The 14111-nt window shown below is 39.8% G+C and overlaps 3 protein-coding genes across 3 annotated transcripts in view; all 3 read right to left on the bottom strand.

Moving 5' to 3' along the window:
* vps13a (vacuolar protein sorting 13 homolog A) overlaps positions 1-8007 on the bottom strand; it is a 41147-nt gene extending 33140 nt beyond the window's left edge. Inside the window, exons 1-12 of the mRNA XM_039803160.1 lie at positions 8004-8007; positions 7561-7688; positions 7172-7278; positions 6857-7028; positions 4679-4741; positions 3839-3971; positions 3549-3643; positions 3262-3404; positions 2720-2921; positions 2521-2635; positions 1315-1451; positions 1052-1184 (exon numbers count right to left, since the gene is read on the bottom strand). Of these exons, the coding sequence (XP_039659094.1) occupies positions 1052-1184; positions 1315-1451; positions 2521-2635; positions 2720-2921; positions 3262-3404; positions 3549-3643; positions 3839-3971; positions 4679-4741; positions 6857-7028; positions 7172-7278; positions 7561-7688; positions 8004-8007 (1432 nt within the window). The remainder of the gene's footprint in view (positions 1-1051; positions 1185-1314; positions 1452-2520; positions 2636-2719; positions 2922-3261; positions 3405-3548; positions 3644-3838; positions 3972-4678; positions 4742-6856; positions 7029-7171; positions 7279-7560; positions 7689-8003) is intronic.
* On the bottom strand, positions 7962-11371 carry LOC120560324 (vacuolar protein sorting-associated protein 13A). The gene is made up of 9 exons (XM_039802690.1): positions 11177-11371; positions 10458-10501; positions 10319-10361; positions 10135-10230; positions 9597-9698; positions 9252-9361; positions 8983-9042; positions 8755-8814; positions 7962-8428 (listed from the first exon to the last, which is right to left on the bottom strand). The coding sequence occupies exons 1-9, from the start codon at positions 11274-11276 to the stop codon at positions 8297-8299; spliced, it is 747 nt and encodes a 248-aa protein (XP_039658624.1). The 5' UTR covers positions 11277-11371; the 3' UTR covers positions 7962-8296.
* Positions 11372-12836: 1465 nt separating this feature from the next.
* LOC120560540 (C2 calcium-dependent domain-containing protein 4C) lies at positions 12837-14111 on the bottom strand. The gene has a single exon (XM_039803159.1). It carries the CDS (start codon positions 14109-14111, stop codon positions 12837-12839), a length of 1275 nt encoding a protein of 424 aa, XP_039659093.1.

Genomic DNA, 14111 nt, shown 5'->3' with positions numbered 1-14111 from the left:
TATATATATATATATATATATATATATATATATATATAAATTAATTAGAGAGTCTTTGTGCGACGCAGAAAAGGTGAACGGATGGATTCTACATGCCTGGTTCCCACCGTGAAGCATGGAGGAGGAGGTGTGATGGTGTGGGGGTGCTTTGCTGGTGACGCTGTTGGGGATATATTCAAAATTGAAGGCATACTGAACCAGCATGGCTACCACAGCATCCTGCAGCGACATGCCATCCCATTTGCTTTGCCTTTAGTTGGACCATCATTTATTTTTCAACAGGACAATGACCCCAAACACACCTCCAGGCTGTGTAAGGGCTATTTGACCAAGAAGGAGAGTGATGGAGTGCTGCGCCAGATGACCTGGCCTCCACAGTCACCAGACCTGAACCCGAACCCAATCGAGATGGTTTGGGGTGAGCTGGACTGCAGAGTGAAGGCAAAAGGGCCAACAAGTGCTAAGCATCTCTGGGAACTCCTTCATGACTGTTGGAAACCCATTTCAGGTGACTACCTCTTGAAGCTCATCAAGAGAATGCCAAGAGTGTGCAATGCAGTAATCAGAGCAAAGGGTGGCTACTTTGAAGAAACTAGAATATAAGACATGTTTTCAGTTATTTCACACTTTTTTGTTAAGTACATAATTCCATATGTGTTCATTCATAGTTTTGATGCCTTTAGTGAGAATCTACAATGTAAATAGTCATGAAAATAAAGGAAATGCATAGAATAAGAAGGTGTGTCCAAACTTTTGGCCTGTACTGTATGTATGTATGTATGTATGTATGTATGTATGTATGTATGTATGTATGTATGTTTGATCCCTCAACACCAAACATCTTCACATCATCTTCATTATTTTCTTGGCAAAGCTCCAAGAGATAACCACTGACTACAGCAAATACGGTTTTCTATGTATAAACTGTGAAATACTGTAAAACATATTAACAATATCTAAAAAGTCTCAGCTTCCTGACTTTTAAACAGTATCTTGAATAAACTCAAAAAACCCTTTTTAAAGGGGAAAGGGCATGCTCCTGTGTGTATACCTGGTTTGCTATAAAGGAACTGTAGGCTGCTAAGCTGTATGTCAAAGCTGTCATATGCTCTGGACATGATGTCTTCAATGTTGCTGGAGCACGCAGACAGCTGAGGCAGATGCTTCTTGCTTTTACTGGACATCTGAAAAGACATCAAAATTAAAATGGTCAAACTTTATTACTCCAAAGCCTTCAAATTAAGCCTTTGAAAAACAACACAATTTTGTGTGGGTTGTATTTTCAGCCCAGTGTCAAGCTTTGCCATCTCTGACCTTGAAATGTCCAAGATCCAACAGTAGGATATTCTGAGTGCCGTTGTAAAAGCCAGTCTGTGGAATGATGACATAGGAGGCCATCAGGTTCACCTTCAGGTCGAGAACTTTCTGTGTTTCGATCACATACATCAGACCTAAAAAAAAAGAAAGAAAAAAAAAATCTCATTAACTTATCATTTGTTGCAAGAACAGATCAGCTTTATGATCAAATACAGTAGACTTTCATGATATAACAAGATTTCTTTTTTTTTTTTTCATTAATGATGACAATGATAGAGACAATCCTTGATAAAGTTCAACATCAAGCACTACGCTCAACATCATGTTTGCAATATGCAGATTATGATCATATAAAATCTATAATACTTATTGGCTGAATTTAGTTGGACTGAATCATAGACTGTAAAAATAAGGATTGAATACATGTAATTCAGTAATTTGCTCATTTTATTTCAGATGTTGTCCAGTGAACACTGAAACGTTGAAAACGTTTTTTCATCCAGTGTTTTCTCCTATAATTGTACAGGCCTGGCAGGCTTCCAGGCTAGAATGTTTTTTTTTAAGCCATAATATAAACGCCAAATATCTATTGTGTTTCCACTATATCCATTTTGCAGCGTTGCACTGCTGTGAATCCATGAACGAGGCAACTCTCTGTGGTTAGTTCACGTCTGTAACAGCAGGACAGTCAAGTGTGTTAGCAAAGCTGTTAAAGTCAGTTGAACAGGTGAAGCGAAGATAGCATTGTCAGTAGCCTACCGGTTACAAACAGGCTCGGTAGTGAACAACACGCTAATGTGCCAACGGATTCGGTGTTGTGTTTTTAGCTGAGCTGGACCAGAGAATATTCACTTAATAACCCCCCCCTCCCAATTGGTGAGGGTTAAGCAGTAAACCTATGGGAAACACTGTCATCCCTAAATTGCAGTATGACAGATTTTATCAATATCATAGAGCCTTGTTGAATGTACCCAAGCAAACAAACTCAGGAAACAATCAGTCTTAAGAAAATAAACAGGAACACCACGATCCAACTGCCTCAGTGGCTGAGACGTGCAGGCTGCGTGTAAGCACATGGGAAAATGAAAATGACCCAGTAAAAACAAGGGCTGAGGAATGAAAACATCTGCCCATCAGAGTTGGCACCAGGCTTGGATTTAACCCCAATATACAGTAGATGTTGTACATGTAAGTGCAACTGACCGGTGGCTGTGCGGTCTCTGAACTGCTCTAGTTTCATTAAGGTTGCATTGGTGAGCTCATCCAACTCCAGGTCGTCAGGAGGCAGGAAGAACGTTGCCATGCTGTTCACGGTTATCTACACAGAAAAAAATAATACATTTGATATACACGCCTTTCATGGTTTAGTCATGCTCATACATTTCACACGGACACCACTCACAGCATCATAGATGATTTCCAAGGGTTGTGATTCCACATGAAGCCGTTGGTTTGCACTTTCATCCAGCGGATTGGTCTCAAACAGGATGCAAAGCAGTGGGGTCCCTGCTCCTGTGGCCGCCTTCCTTGATGACAGGAGGGTTGGTGCAGGCCGGTTACTGGCCAGACCAGTGACTTCAAACAAACTAAGCTGGGCTGTGATTCTGACAAAAAGAGAAAAAGAAACTAAATGTCAGTGCCACCCATGCCAGGATCCTAAGGATGAGATATACTGTAAGTATTGGGAGCCAAAGGGATGACATACAAAGCTAGCTACAAAATCTCCTACAGGGTTTTGGTGTTTATGAATGTTGTTATTTAATTGACCAAAAGTAGATCCACAAACAGCTTCCTTTTTTTTCCAAATTAAACAAAATCAAAAAAGAAAAAAACTGGTATTTGCACTGGAGATCTTATCAAATATACTATCAACATACTATCAAAAATGATTCTATCAAAGTCATAGAGGACCCCCCCCCTAAAAAAACAACAAAAATGACAAACTTGATGGCTTGTGCTCCTGATCTCTGTGTGAGTGTGGACTTGAGCTCTCCCACAGTCAGCCTGATGATCTCATTTTTGTCCTTGTTGTCTTTGATGGACACAGACAGCCTTTCCATGTGGAAATTGACCTGCATGTCCTCAAACTATAAAGAAATGACAACATAGTACATAATCAAAGTATCTGACAGGGTTTTTGCATTTTGATCTTAGTAATATTGTTTAAGTGGAATGGAGAGCCAAACGAAATGTATTATTAGATGACAGGTGAATGTTGGGGGGGGACTCACCTTCTTTGGCAGGTTGGGATTAGCAGCGGTTTCACTGTATCCAATGGCAGTGTAGAGTTTGGCTTTTTCGGCAGGGGTTAAGAGCTCATCAAAACCTGAGACAGAGAGACAGGGCAAGAGGGAATAAATGGAATGTGAGGAGTAAGAAAAGCATGATCTAACACCATAAAATGTTACTCCAAAAATACACTGGAGCACTTGCTTTGGTCCTGTTAGCCAAATGTGCATATTGTCTTTAATGTACATGTCTGTTTTTTTTTTTATATCCTTGTCTGTTTTCTACATCCTACCTCCAGTCTTGACCTCTTTTGTTCCTGTATTGGCCTCTCCTCCCCAATTCCACATCCAGCCCAACCAACCCTGAGACTCCTCTTCCTCCATCTTAAGCCCTGGCCGGTAAATGCGTAGGCCTGCCTTGCTTACCTGGGGAAGTAAAAAAAAGACAATTTTCAAACAAATGAGAAATGCGACATCTTACCCTGACACCAAGATTGATTCAAACATCTCAACAAATTGTATAGAGAATGTTTTCCCTATGTTGGCAGTTGCTTATTAAGGCTAAGCTTAAACCATTTCTCTGGTTAATTTTCTCTATTGAGTTTGTGTCAGTACAGAGATAAATTGGACACACATATTCACTGCATTATGTGTCACATGAAATCAATCCAAAACAAAATATAATTTTGCTGGCCACTCATATTTATTAGCAATAAATTATATGAGAAATATTCTGTTGTAGAATGGCAGTCTATAGCAAAGTGCTGTGCAGGAAAGCCAAGATTATGTAAGAATTACAGCTGCGTCATAGTGTAAGACATTTCACCCAAACCTTGTATCACTTCGGTCATATGTGGTATGTTGGTGGAAACATACAGACGTTTCTGAAAAGGAATTGCACTGTGTATAATTTTTTCTTAAATCCATTAGCATGAATGGAAAACTATTAATTCGTTTTTTCTGTGTCCATGAAAAGTAGAATAATGGAGAAATAAGGATTAAAAGGACATTAGCAGTTGAGCACAGAATTTGTGAGCTAAAATGTTGCAGTCATTAAGATTTAATGCTACAGATACAGTACATAGTAAGTATACAAAGTGAAGATGCCCACTATAAAGTAGGTGAGAGCTTACCTCCACCTCAGCCTGCTGTCTGGCCAATGTGATGTTAAAAATATCCAAGGTCTTCTCAGGCTTCTGAGAATAGATACAAGACAAGCTGATTAGAACTTTTAGCGGTTTCTTGTTACCACATGCAGGACTGCCTCAATTACTAAATGTCCATAATTAGTCTGGAAAAGTTGATGCTTACAGAGCAGAGAACAGACAGAGGAAAATACATTTAGATTTAATGTTGTATTTCTCTGAGGTACATAATCAATCTCAAATGCACTTCAATCAATCCTTTTATATGGTTGAACACTGGATAAGTGGCTTATTATGGCTAGAGCAAAGCATCACTGAAAGGATATTGAAAAGGAACCATCTTTGTTATTAACTTCTTGTATATTATATTACATTTACATTTAATATAGGCAATGCATTATGGTCACTGTGGTCAAGTCTGTATTTGCCAGGTACAATTAAGCAGAAACAGCAGGTCTGAACATGCACAAGCAGTAATGTCCCACCAGAAATGCATTTAGTGAGGCAATAGTTAGCCAAAAATGTCCAGAACTCAAAGCCACAATAAAAACACTTACAGTCAAACAACAATAATATTAAGGACAGCTTGGCTGAGATGTGATGGCTGGAAGAAAGTAAATAGGGGGGAATGCTATTAACCTTCCTTTCCCTTCCTCTTCTACATAATTTGGCCTCTGCACTCACAAATCCTGATTTCAATACCATAAAATTCAAATACGCATTACTGGCATGACAGACACATGATCTGTCAATGCATCTGCAAAAACTTCAAGTATATATGAAAAATAATAGACGTGTAGTAAAGACATTAACAACAGAATTCTAAATAAAATTGGTATAGGGAAGCAATGTAATAATTGTATCTATTTGAAATCAATGAATCATAATATAGAAAAATAAAAAACTTGGCGACATTTAACATAGTGTTTACCCCTTCTAATAACATCATATGAAAGTGTCAGTGGTTCAAATATGATGATCTAAGAGGTAAAAGTGGGAAACTAGACATTAGCCGCTTTCCGACCGGAGGGATTTTTGCAGTTCCGAGAACATAAAATTCCTACAACTCTTTTTATCTCGTGTTCCGACTGGACCAATTTGGGGATTTTTAAGTCCCTCTGGCTGCAGTTCCTGTAACTCTTTCAGCTCCTACTTCAGAGCAGGGTCTTTTCTCTGTTCCCTTTTCAGCATAGGAACCTAGATCAACGAGGGTCGAGTTTCCGGTACAGACAGACCAACAACAGGACAATTTCAGCCATCTTATTCATCACTTAATTCACTTCTGACAACGTTTTAGGCGAGAAATGAACTGTTAACATATCGAATATCGGCAGTCTTGCGAAAATTTATGCCGAATTGACAATTTGCTTCAAAGTTTTCGGAGGTGAGAAGCTCCATGAAGTGAGGTGACAGTCGGCAGGCGCCTGCCGGGGCCGCAGGCTCGCCGCTTGGCCATGTCCTGCTCAGAAACCCCACTGTCAGCTGGAGGTCTCTCAGACCGGTCTCGTAAATAAGAGGCTTTTATTTGGCCGTTGAGGGTTCGTTTGTTTAAATATCACAACACATGTTCATCATAACATTAACGGGAACCTGTGGTTAACTGTCTTTTCGGAGTTAAACTCCACAAGCGTGCCCTGCGGGCTTGACAACCTCGCTGTCCGGCCGTCTCACACACACACACACACACACACACACACACACACACACACACACACACACACACACACACACACACACACACACACACACACACACACACACACACACACACACACACACACACACACACACACACACACACACACACACACACAGCAGAGGAGAGAGAGATACCCGTTTCTCTTCGGGAGACTTGTTTAAATTATGACAAATATGCTATATACATTAGATTTAGTATGTAGTTCATACTTTTTTGGTGTATTTGTTTTCTGATTTTAACGCTATAAAGACCGTTGTCGTGCTTGCATTGGGCTACTCCCTTACCCCTCCTATAGTCCCTATGGCCACTTGGCCAGTGCGAATGCAAAATGAAAAAACGGTTTTGGGGGAGAGTAGTTAGTAGAACTGCTTAGAAGTGGACTTTTCCTATAATATGTTCCTGTAACTACCTGGTCGGAAAGCGGCTATAGCCTTCCCCTCCTCGTGCTCAATTCAGCCCTGTCCCACCTCTAGTGCCTTGAGCAGCTCCTCGCTGGGTTTCTTGCTGGTGATTTTGGTCTTGTAGAGGTCTCGGTAGCGTTTTACCATTATCCGGTGACTACGAATGTGTTGCCATGACCACATTTGGAGACGAGGTTTCACATCCACCTCCAGGATGCCTGTGATCACGTACCTCCACCTGCAAGTAAGGATCAGAGAAGCATACAGTCAACTTCACAATCAATATTAAGTATTGGCACATGCAGGGGTGGTAAAAATTTCCCTTCATATGGTCATTTGGCATTCAAAAATCAAAGTCAAACAGTAAAAGTGTTTTCTGACCATATGCGGGCATTCTTGTGAATGTGGACCATAGGTCTGTACTTCCTGTACGGCAGATTCCGCGACATCAAATCTATTGAGCCCAGCAGCTCCAGGATGCTAATGTACTGGAAAGAGAGGAAGGAAGCAATTACACATTATCAAAGAGTACTGACAGAAATGCAGTTATCATCACTGAACAACCTTTTTAACAATTTTGAATTAGTTTTCTCTCACCTTGTCTTTAACCTTACACACACACACACACACACACACACACACACACACACACACACACACACACACACACACACACACACACACACACACACACACACACACACACACACACACACACACACACACACACACACACACACACACACACACACACACACACACACACACACCTGTGGTCTGTTGAGTTCAATGGCCACCTCACTGAGATTAACCATTAGGTCCACTTTGGGAGAGGAGAAGTCCACATCTGACCTGGGATTCATCCGCAGTTTAGCGTCCGCCGAGATAGGACGAAAAACTGTGGACCAGCAACAACAAATAGATTATGTAGAGCAAATTGCTAATCTTAATGAGCTTTTTATAAACGCTGGTGTTGTAGGACGTGGATTAAAGTTTGTGGGATATGAAAATTGTGAATATGGTTAAAAAGTTAACCCTTCATAAATCTGTACTTAAAAGTACTAGAAAAGTTTACATGCCAAAAATTTACATTTTACCCGCTTTCTTTACTCAATATTTCCTTAACTTCTTAACATTTTTCATCTCTTTTTGTTACTGCTTTAACAACATGCAGTAGTAAACCATCACAACCCCACATTTATAAACATTCTACACATTGGGCTTATACTAGAAAGAGCCCTTGTGGATGAAATAAATGGTTAATAAAATCGGCATTGATCTCAGAAAAATGTGCAGAAGCCTTGTTCCAATATTCAACGGCGATCATTTAATAACAAAGGCTTTAAAAGGATTTCAGAAAAAGGCCTTTCATATTGGGACTATGTTACTTTGAAACTGTTCTGTTGAGGGAGAAACCCTGATAAAGTTGTGTTCTGTGAGCCCACAATGAGGTTGTGTGTTCAGCCTCAATAAAGCAGAAGAAGACAGACAATGGCTTGACTATATCTAAGCTGGTGGAGACAAGGGACAACACAGTAAAATAAAAGGGAGACTCACCAAGGCCTCATCTGCACTGTGATTGGAGAAGAGCAAAGAGTTGACATTCCAGTAGGCAAACAAGCTGTCTAGTTTAACCAACTGAGAAGAAAGAAAACACAAAGCAATTAAAACAGTGCAGATGCTTACCATGAGGACAAAACAGATGACGATGTACAATGCTATCTAAAGTTTAGTTATGAGAAAAAATAATTGGTTCCTGAGGCAACTGCTGACAAACCGAACCAACTGGTTCAAATTGCCAAACCCTTTTCCAAAAGGTTTCAGTTTCAGTTTACTTAAAGAAATAAATTAATCAAATGCAATGACAAAAAGGCATGCAGCGTCAAACAGGATACAGTTAATATTTCATATACATTATAAATGTATTGGTTATAAAGTACAGATTAAGTGGTTGAATTTCTTACCTTGAAGAAAAGCCTGGAATTTTCATCCAAAAGTCTGGGATTCCAGTTCTTATCAGATGTCTGTAAAGGCCAAACAAGCAGTGAGATACGGGGGCCTTCATGAGATTACTTTAAAATTGGACATTTAATCATGTTTAAGTGAGATGTATTATTCATAATTAAGAACACCTTAAATGCTGAATGTAATATAGGATATAATCTGACAAGAGGGACATTACAACACATTACCTGAAGACTGAGGTTTTTAAGTGACACTCCAAATGACAAAGGACAGTTTGGATTAGTGACCTGTGGAAAACAAACGAGAAAAATAAGAGCCAAGCCTGAATAAGGACTGGTTAAGACTTTATTTACTCTGCATGATTCACGCGGTCATTGTTGGCGGATCTAAAAATGCAATCACCTCGTTCCCTGCGTTTATCCCTTACTGCTCACGTTACAAACACAAATTTGAGTCATGCTGTACATACATAAGGTAAATCAGTTTGAATACTCACATTATCTTCATAGCGTACATGGATGTTAGAGATCTTGACCTGCAGGTTTTTGATGACCTGAGTGACAAGCTTCTCCACAAAAGTGTCCTGTTTTTCCAGATCAGGGTTCTCTGTCAAACATAAACAAATATGATAAATAAAATGAGACCTGATTTGGTCCTGCAGCATTCCTAAATCTTTACTTTAGAATAAAAATCTCACCTATTGCTCCCTGATAACAAAGGGTAACACAATCACACACACACACACACACACACACACACACACACACACACACACACACACACACACACACACACACACACACACACACACACACCTTAAAAATCAAAGCTGAACCCTGACCTTGCTCAGCAGCCTTTATCTTTGTCTCCTCTATCCGCTGTAGCTCCCTCTGACGAGCCTCCTGTAGCTGCTTCTCCTCCTTTTCTGCATCATACTTTATACCTGGAAAGAATGGGGTCAATAAAAAATACTATTTGTCTGCACATCTCTGAAACTAATTCAATATCATCAGACGGTTAACTTTACAAGTACTTTAGGGTCATTAATAAGTGAGAGACCTTCTTTGTCTGACTACTGTTGTGCTAAACTTTGTTGTGTCTGGGTTATTCATTCGACTGAACTTGATATTACTGCTATTTTAAATGCATACACTACAATACAAGTCATTCTAATGCAAAAATAGTGGACTGTGTTTTTTAATTTTTAAAATGTGACCATGTAAACAGCCTAATCATATTAACATTGACATGCAGCAGGTTGATGTCCTTCAGGCACTGCATGTGTCTACTGAAATGGTGGGAATTAAGCATATACGCTATATGATAAGTCCTTAAAACCTTTTTAAAGGTATTTAGCTGGACATAGATGATGATCTTACTTGCTGTGGGAACTATGAGCAGATAGACGCCATCCAGTGTTGCTTCTACTGACTGGGTGTAGAGGTTTTTCCATGGTATCTTTAGCTCCAGCCGTCCTATTAACAGAAAGACAAAATGAGAAGATCATCTTTTGTACCAAAGGGAAAGTGGCAGATGGGGACAGTAACTACTGTACAATCTCACCTATATGGCCGGCTCTCACTTTAAAAGGAATGTCAAGTTGACTCTGCAAAAGAAGAACAGTAAATGATTGTAACACAAATTCATCATGAATGCCAAAATGGAATGAGCTTACTTACTTATGCATTTATTTGCAACTTACCAAGGCATTTTCCTTTATTTCAAGATTTGTAAGAACAGCATCACCTGTGATCACAAGATTATTTGTTTAGTGATTGTTTCTATGTCTATGTACTTAGTATTGTGTTATAAGGATCACAGAAACAGTTAAATCTACAAAGGAGGTATTTGGTCTTTGTCAGATGATTTAATTCAACACTCAGGCAACGGAAAACATATAGCATTAAAGCCTTTCATGACAGTTTGGTAACACGAGGGGATTCATTCTGTGGTTTAGCTAACTAGCTAGTTGGTACACGTTTAGCAGTGGCTCTGAAAACTATATTCTAACCCTCTCATTTGCCCGAATAGTGTACAGAGCTATGACTTTCTGGTTATGTTTGTGAAAGGAACTAGTCTGACCTGGCTGTGTGAAAGGGTGTGACCTCGAACTCCTCGCTTCTTTGAAACTCGTATAAATGCACTAAGCAAACAGCCTTGCAGTAGCAAATAAGGCACGTTAACATAAGGTAATTGTAGCAGTCAGAAATTAACTGACTGGTCTATCCATAAACTAGTATTAGGCTGCACTATCTTGCTCACACTGGACAGCTTACGTTGAACTAGCTAGATAAACTGACACTAACAGCTGAAGGCGGCTCCCTAACACGACTGGTAAAGTCTGTTAGCATTAGCCAGCTAGCTTGGTGAGCGAGCTAGCGTTAGTCAGTCCACTAAAATGAGAAACACAAGTTCAGTTACCTCCCCATATTCCAAGCTTCAGCTGTGAGCTGTCAAGGTTGACAACGTAGTCCCCTAAAAATCGGTTGAGGACATCTACCACCAAGCTTTCGAAGACCATTTTGGCGTTTCTCTCATCTAACGATACCTGTCACCATGTTTACATTCTGAGGACTCGTCTGCCTCGGTTTGCCCTGCCTCAACCTCAACGTCAGATTTGGACGTCCTGCGGTGGGCAGTGCTTTGACGTCATGTCGTACTTCACACACTGCGGCAAGAGGCAGTATTAAAATTGAGGAAACTGTAGAGCTTTTTCCCCCCTGAAACCTCTGATTCTGTTATTTCATCGTTAAATGATGAAATAACAGAATCATTACATACAAAATAAAAGTAATTACTTCGTATGTTTTTTGTATATCTTCATAAGTTTGTACACTTGATGTAGCTATGTGCTATTTCTGTTTACCTGATTCTCTGTATACTGCATTTTGTCAATAAACATAAAAAATAAAAAAAGAGGCAAGAGGGGGAAAGAGGTACGTCCATGGAAGTATAATAATAACGGGGTACATCCATCCATCCATCCGTCCATCCACCATACATCATTAACCAATTATTTGGTGATCTATCTGGTATATAATTTTAGAAATCTGTCTATTTTTTTTAGTTGTTCAGCATAGTTTTTGTTTTTTTACTTTTTCTTCAATTCCATATTGTTTATTATTATCCTGTCATCTGTCTTTTTGACATTAGGTGTGAAATCTATGATGTCTGAATTTGTGCCATTGTTAATAAAGTTAAATAGAGGGGGAAAGAAGGGAGCTGAGGGTAAGTTGATACACATATTGTATTATAATTATAGTCCATATCATATAAGATAGTAAGTGGCCATTTTTATGCTGGCTTTTTATGTAAAGGTATTGGCAAAATACCATAACGACACATTCAAAACATTTATTTTTATTCATTTTATTTATTTAATTAATGAAACCAAACCGTACATTGACACAAAATTGATGGTCCAAACAGTATGAAAGCTGTTAAATTGAATGACATTTGGTTTTTCCCCCACGTTTTCTGTCCTCTGATCTAATCAGTGACTGAAATCTAGTAGTAGTAATTTATTTTGGTTCTTATTAACAATTTTCCATAAAATAATGCACATAAAAATAATAATAACAATAAGCCATTAAATTAAAAGGAAAACAAAAAATATAAGAGTAAATAGGAAAGTAAGTAATGTAAGTAAACTATCTTTAAAGCACTTCAGTAGGCCTACTTAAAAGGTGCTTTACAGAAAGTAGACAAAAAACCCAGATATCTCTATTTTAACGTGCAGATCCCAAACTGTTATCGTCTGTATGGTTTTGTCTGAGAACATAACAAACATAAACATGCTACAAATCACACTGCAGTTTGGTTGGTGGTTGGATTCCAAAAATACAATTACATTTTTAGTACCTACAATTGCATACTGTACATATTGACATATGCTACTGGTTTCTTTTTGCTTAGTATAAGCTATACCATCTGGGATTAGTTTTTTTACATAGCAGCTACACAATGTTGTTACAAACTATATTATTTATTATGTCCCTCTCTTTAACCTTTGACTTTCCCAAATATTGTTATATTTATCACATATCATGTGCTGTTTTGCCACCAAATTACACAAAATGAGTTATTCCTCTACTGTTTTTTTAAGAGGGAGTAACTGAGACAGTGGTTTGGTGATTACTCCAATCACTGTCCCTCTCCTCAATGTTCCAGCTGCAGGTTTATCCACTACTTTTAACCTGAGCTTCAGTTCCTGCAGATCCTCTCTCCTGAGCTCTGTAAAGAAGAAATCTTCATTAAACACAGGGTTGCGACAGTTCCTGATGGTGGAGCTCTCCTGTTGCTGCAGCTTCCCCGGGGTCAGGCACAGATTCACTGCACAGTTCAGGGTTCGTCGGTCAGTATCATCCCATTGGCCTTCTACAGACACCACACGGACTCTGACTGTGGAAAGGGATGGGAATGTGTTGGTGGAGAAGGTGATGTGCTCAGCGAAGAGGCGCACTTTACCATGGCCTGGCAAAGGGAGGATTTGCTCATGCTGAAGTCTCTCTTGGCACTGCAGAACATCCAACGGGAAGAGGACAGGTGGGGCTAACGTAAGTGAGCTTCCCTCTAAGCTTGGAGGGCTACTGGGCGAGTTTGTTAAACTTAAAAGCCCTCTCTTCCACCTCCCTCTGTTCTCCCTGCTGTCAATCAACGATGGACAGGAGATTGCTCCTTTAAGATGGCCATCGCCTGATGGGAAGTAGAGGGAGGATTTAGCACTATAAGGGGAACTGAGGGGAGATGAGTCACTGGAAGAAGGTGTTTCACTTCCTGTGCTTCCTGTCTTGGATATGTTCTTGGATGAAAACAAAGGGAGAAACCCTGATAGTGAAATGAAAGTTTTGTTTGGCAGGTTTGTAACTTTTGCCAGCCTGGGTGCTGCAGTAGAGCTTCTATCATACATGTAAACAGGGCCCACTGAGTGGAACAAAGACTCTTTCCTTCGAGTGTTAGGGCTCTCATATATCCCAGCCAGACCATACCCCTCTGCAGAGAATGGCAAAGGTTTCTTTGTAGCCTTCCAAGCCATTGATGCATCACTATTCTTCGTCTTCACATCCTTCGTCTTTACATGTGTAGTGTTTGAAGAAGTGCTGCTCTCGGGCATCTGGTTCTGGTGGTCTAGGTAAGGGGCCATTGTCTTAGCTTCCAGCAGTGGGCTTCTTTTGCAAAGCCTGGGTGGCAGGCAGAACTCTGGGATCTTGTCTGGGGTGAGGATGTTGATGTGCAGGTTGCGAGAAAGACTGGCCTTAGAAGACAGAAAGATATCCTCCTCACTCTTCCCCATGTAACGACTCAGCTCTAGAGGAATGCTCTCCATGCTTTCCCTGATCTTCCCAAAGACCCACAT

Source organism: Perca fluviatilis, chromosome 6 (genome assembly GCF_010015445.1).
Source record: "Perca fluviatilis chromosome 6, GENO_Pfluv_1.0, whole genome shotgun sequence".
In the NCBI taxonomy this organism is placed as follows: domain Eukaryota; kingdom Metazoa; phylum Chordata; class Actinopteri; order Perciformes; family Percidae; genus Perca; species Perca fluviatilis.
The sequence above is the reverse complement of the archived record's forward strand: the minus strand, read 5'-3'. Positions and strand labels throughout refer to the sequence as shown.

Coding starts and splice junctions, on each gene's coding strand:
- LOC120560324 (XM_039802690.1), bottom strand. CDS start 11,276: ATGGTCTTCGAAAGCTTGGTGGTAGATGTCCTCAACCGATTTTTAGGG. Junction 9,362..9,596: donor GATAAAGGCTGCTGAGCAAG/GTCAGGGTTCAG, acceptor TATGTTTGACAG/AGAACCCTGATCTGGAAAAA. Junction 8,815..8,982: donor TTAAAAACCTCAGTCTTCAG/GTAATGTGTTGT, acceptor TGGCCTTTACAG/ACATCTGATAAGAACTGGAA.
- LOC120560540 (XM_039803159.1), bottom strand. CDS start 14,111: ATGTGGGTCTTTGGGAAGATCAGGGAAAGCATGGAGAGCATTCCTCTA.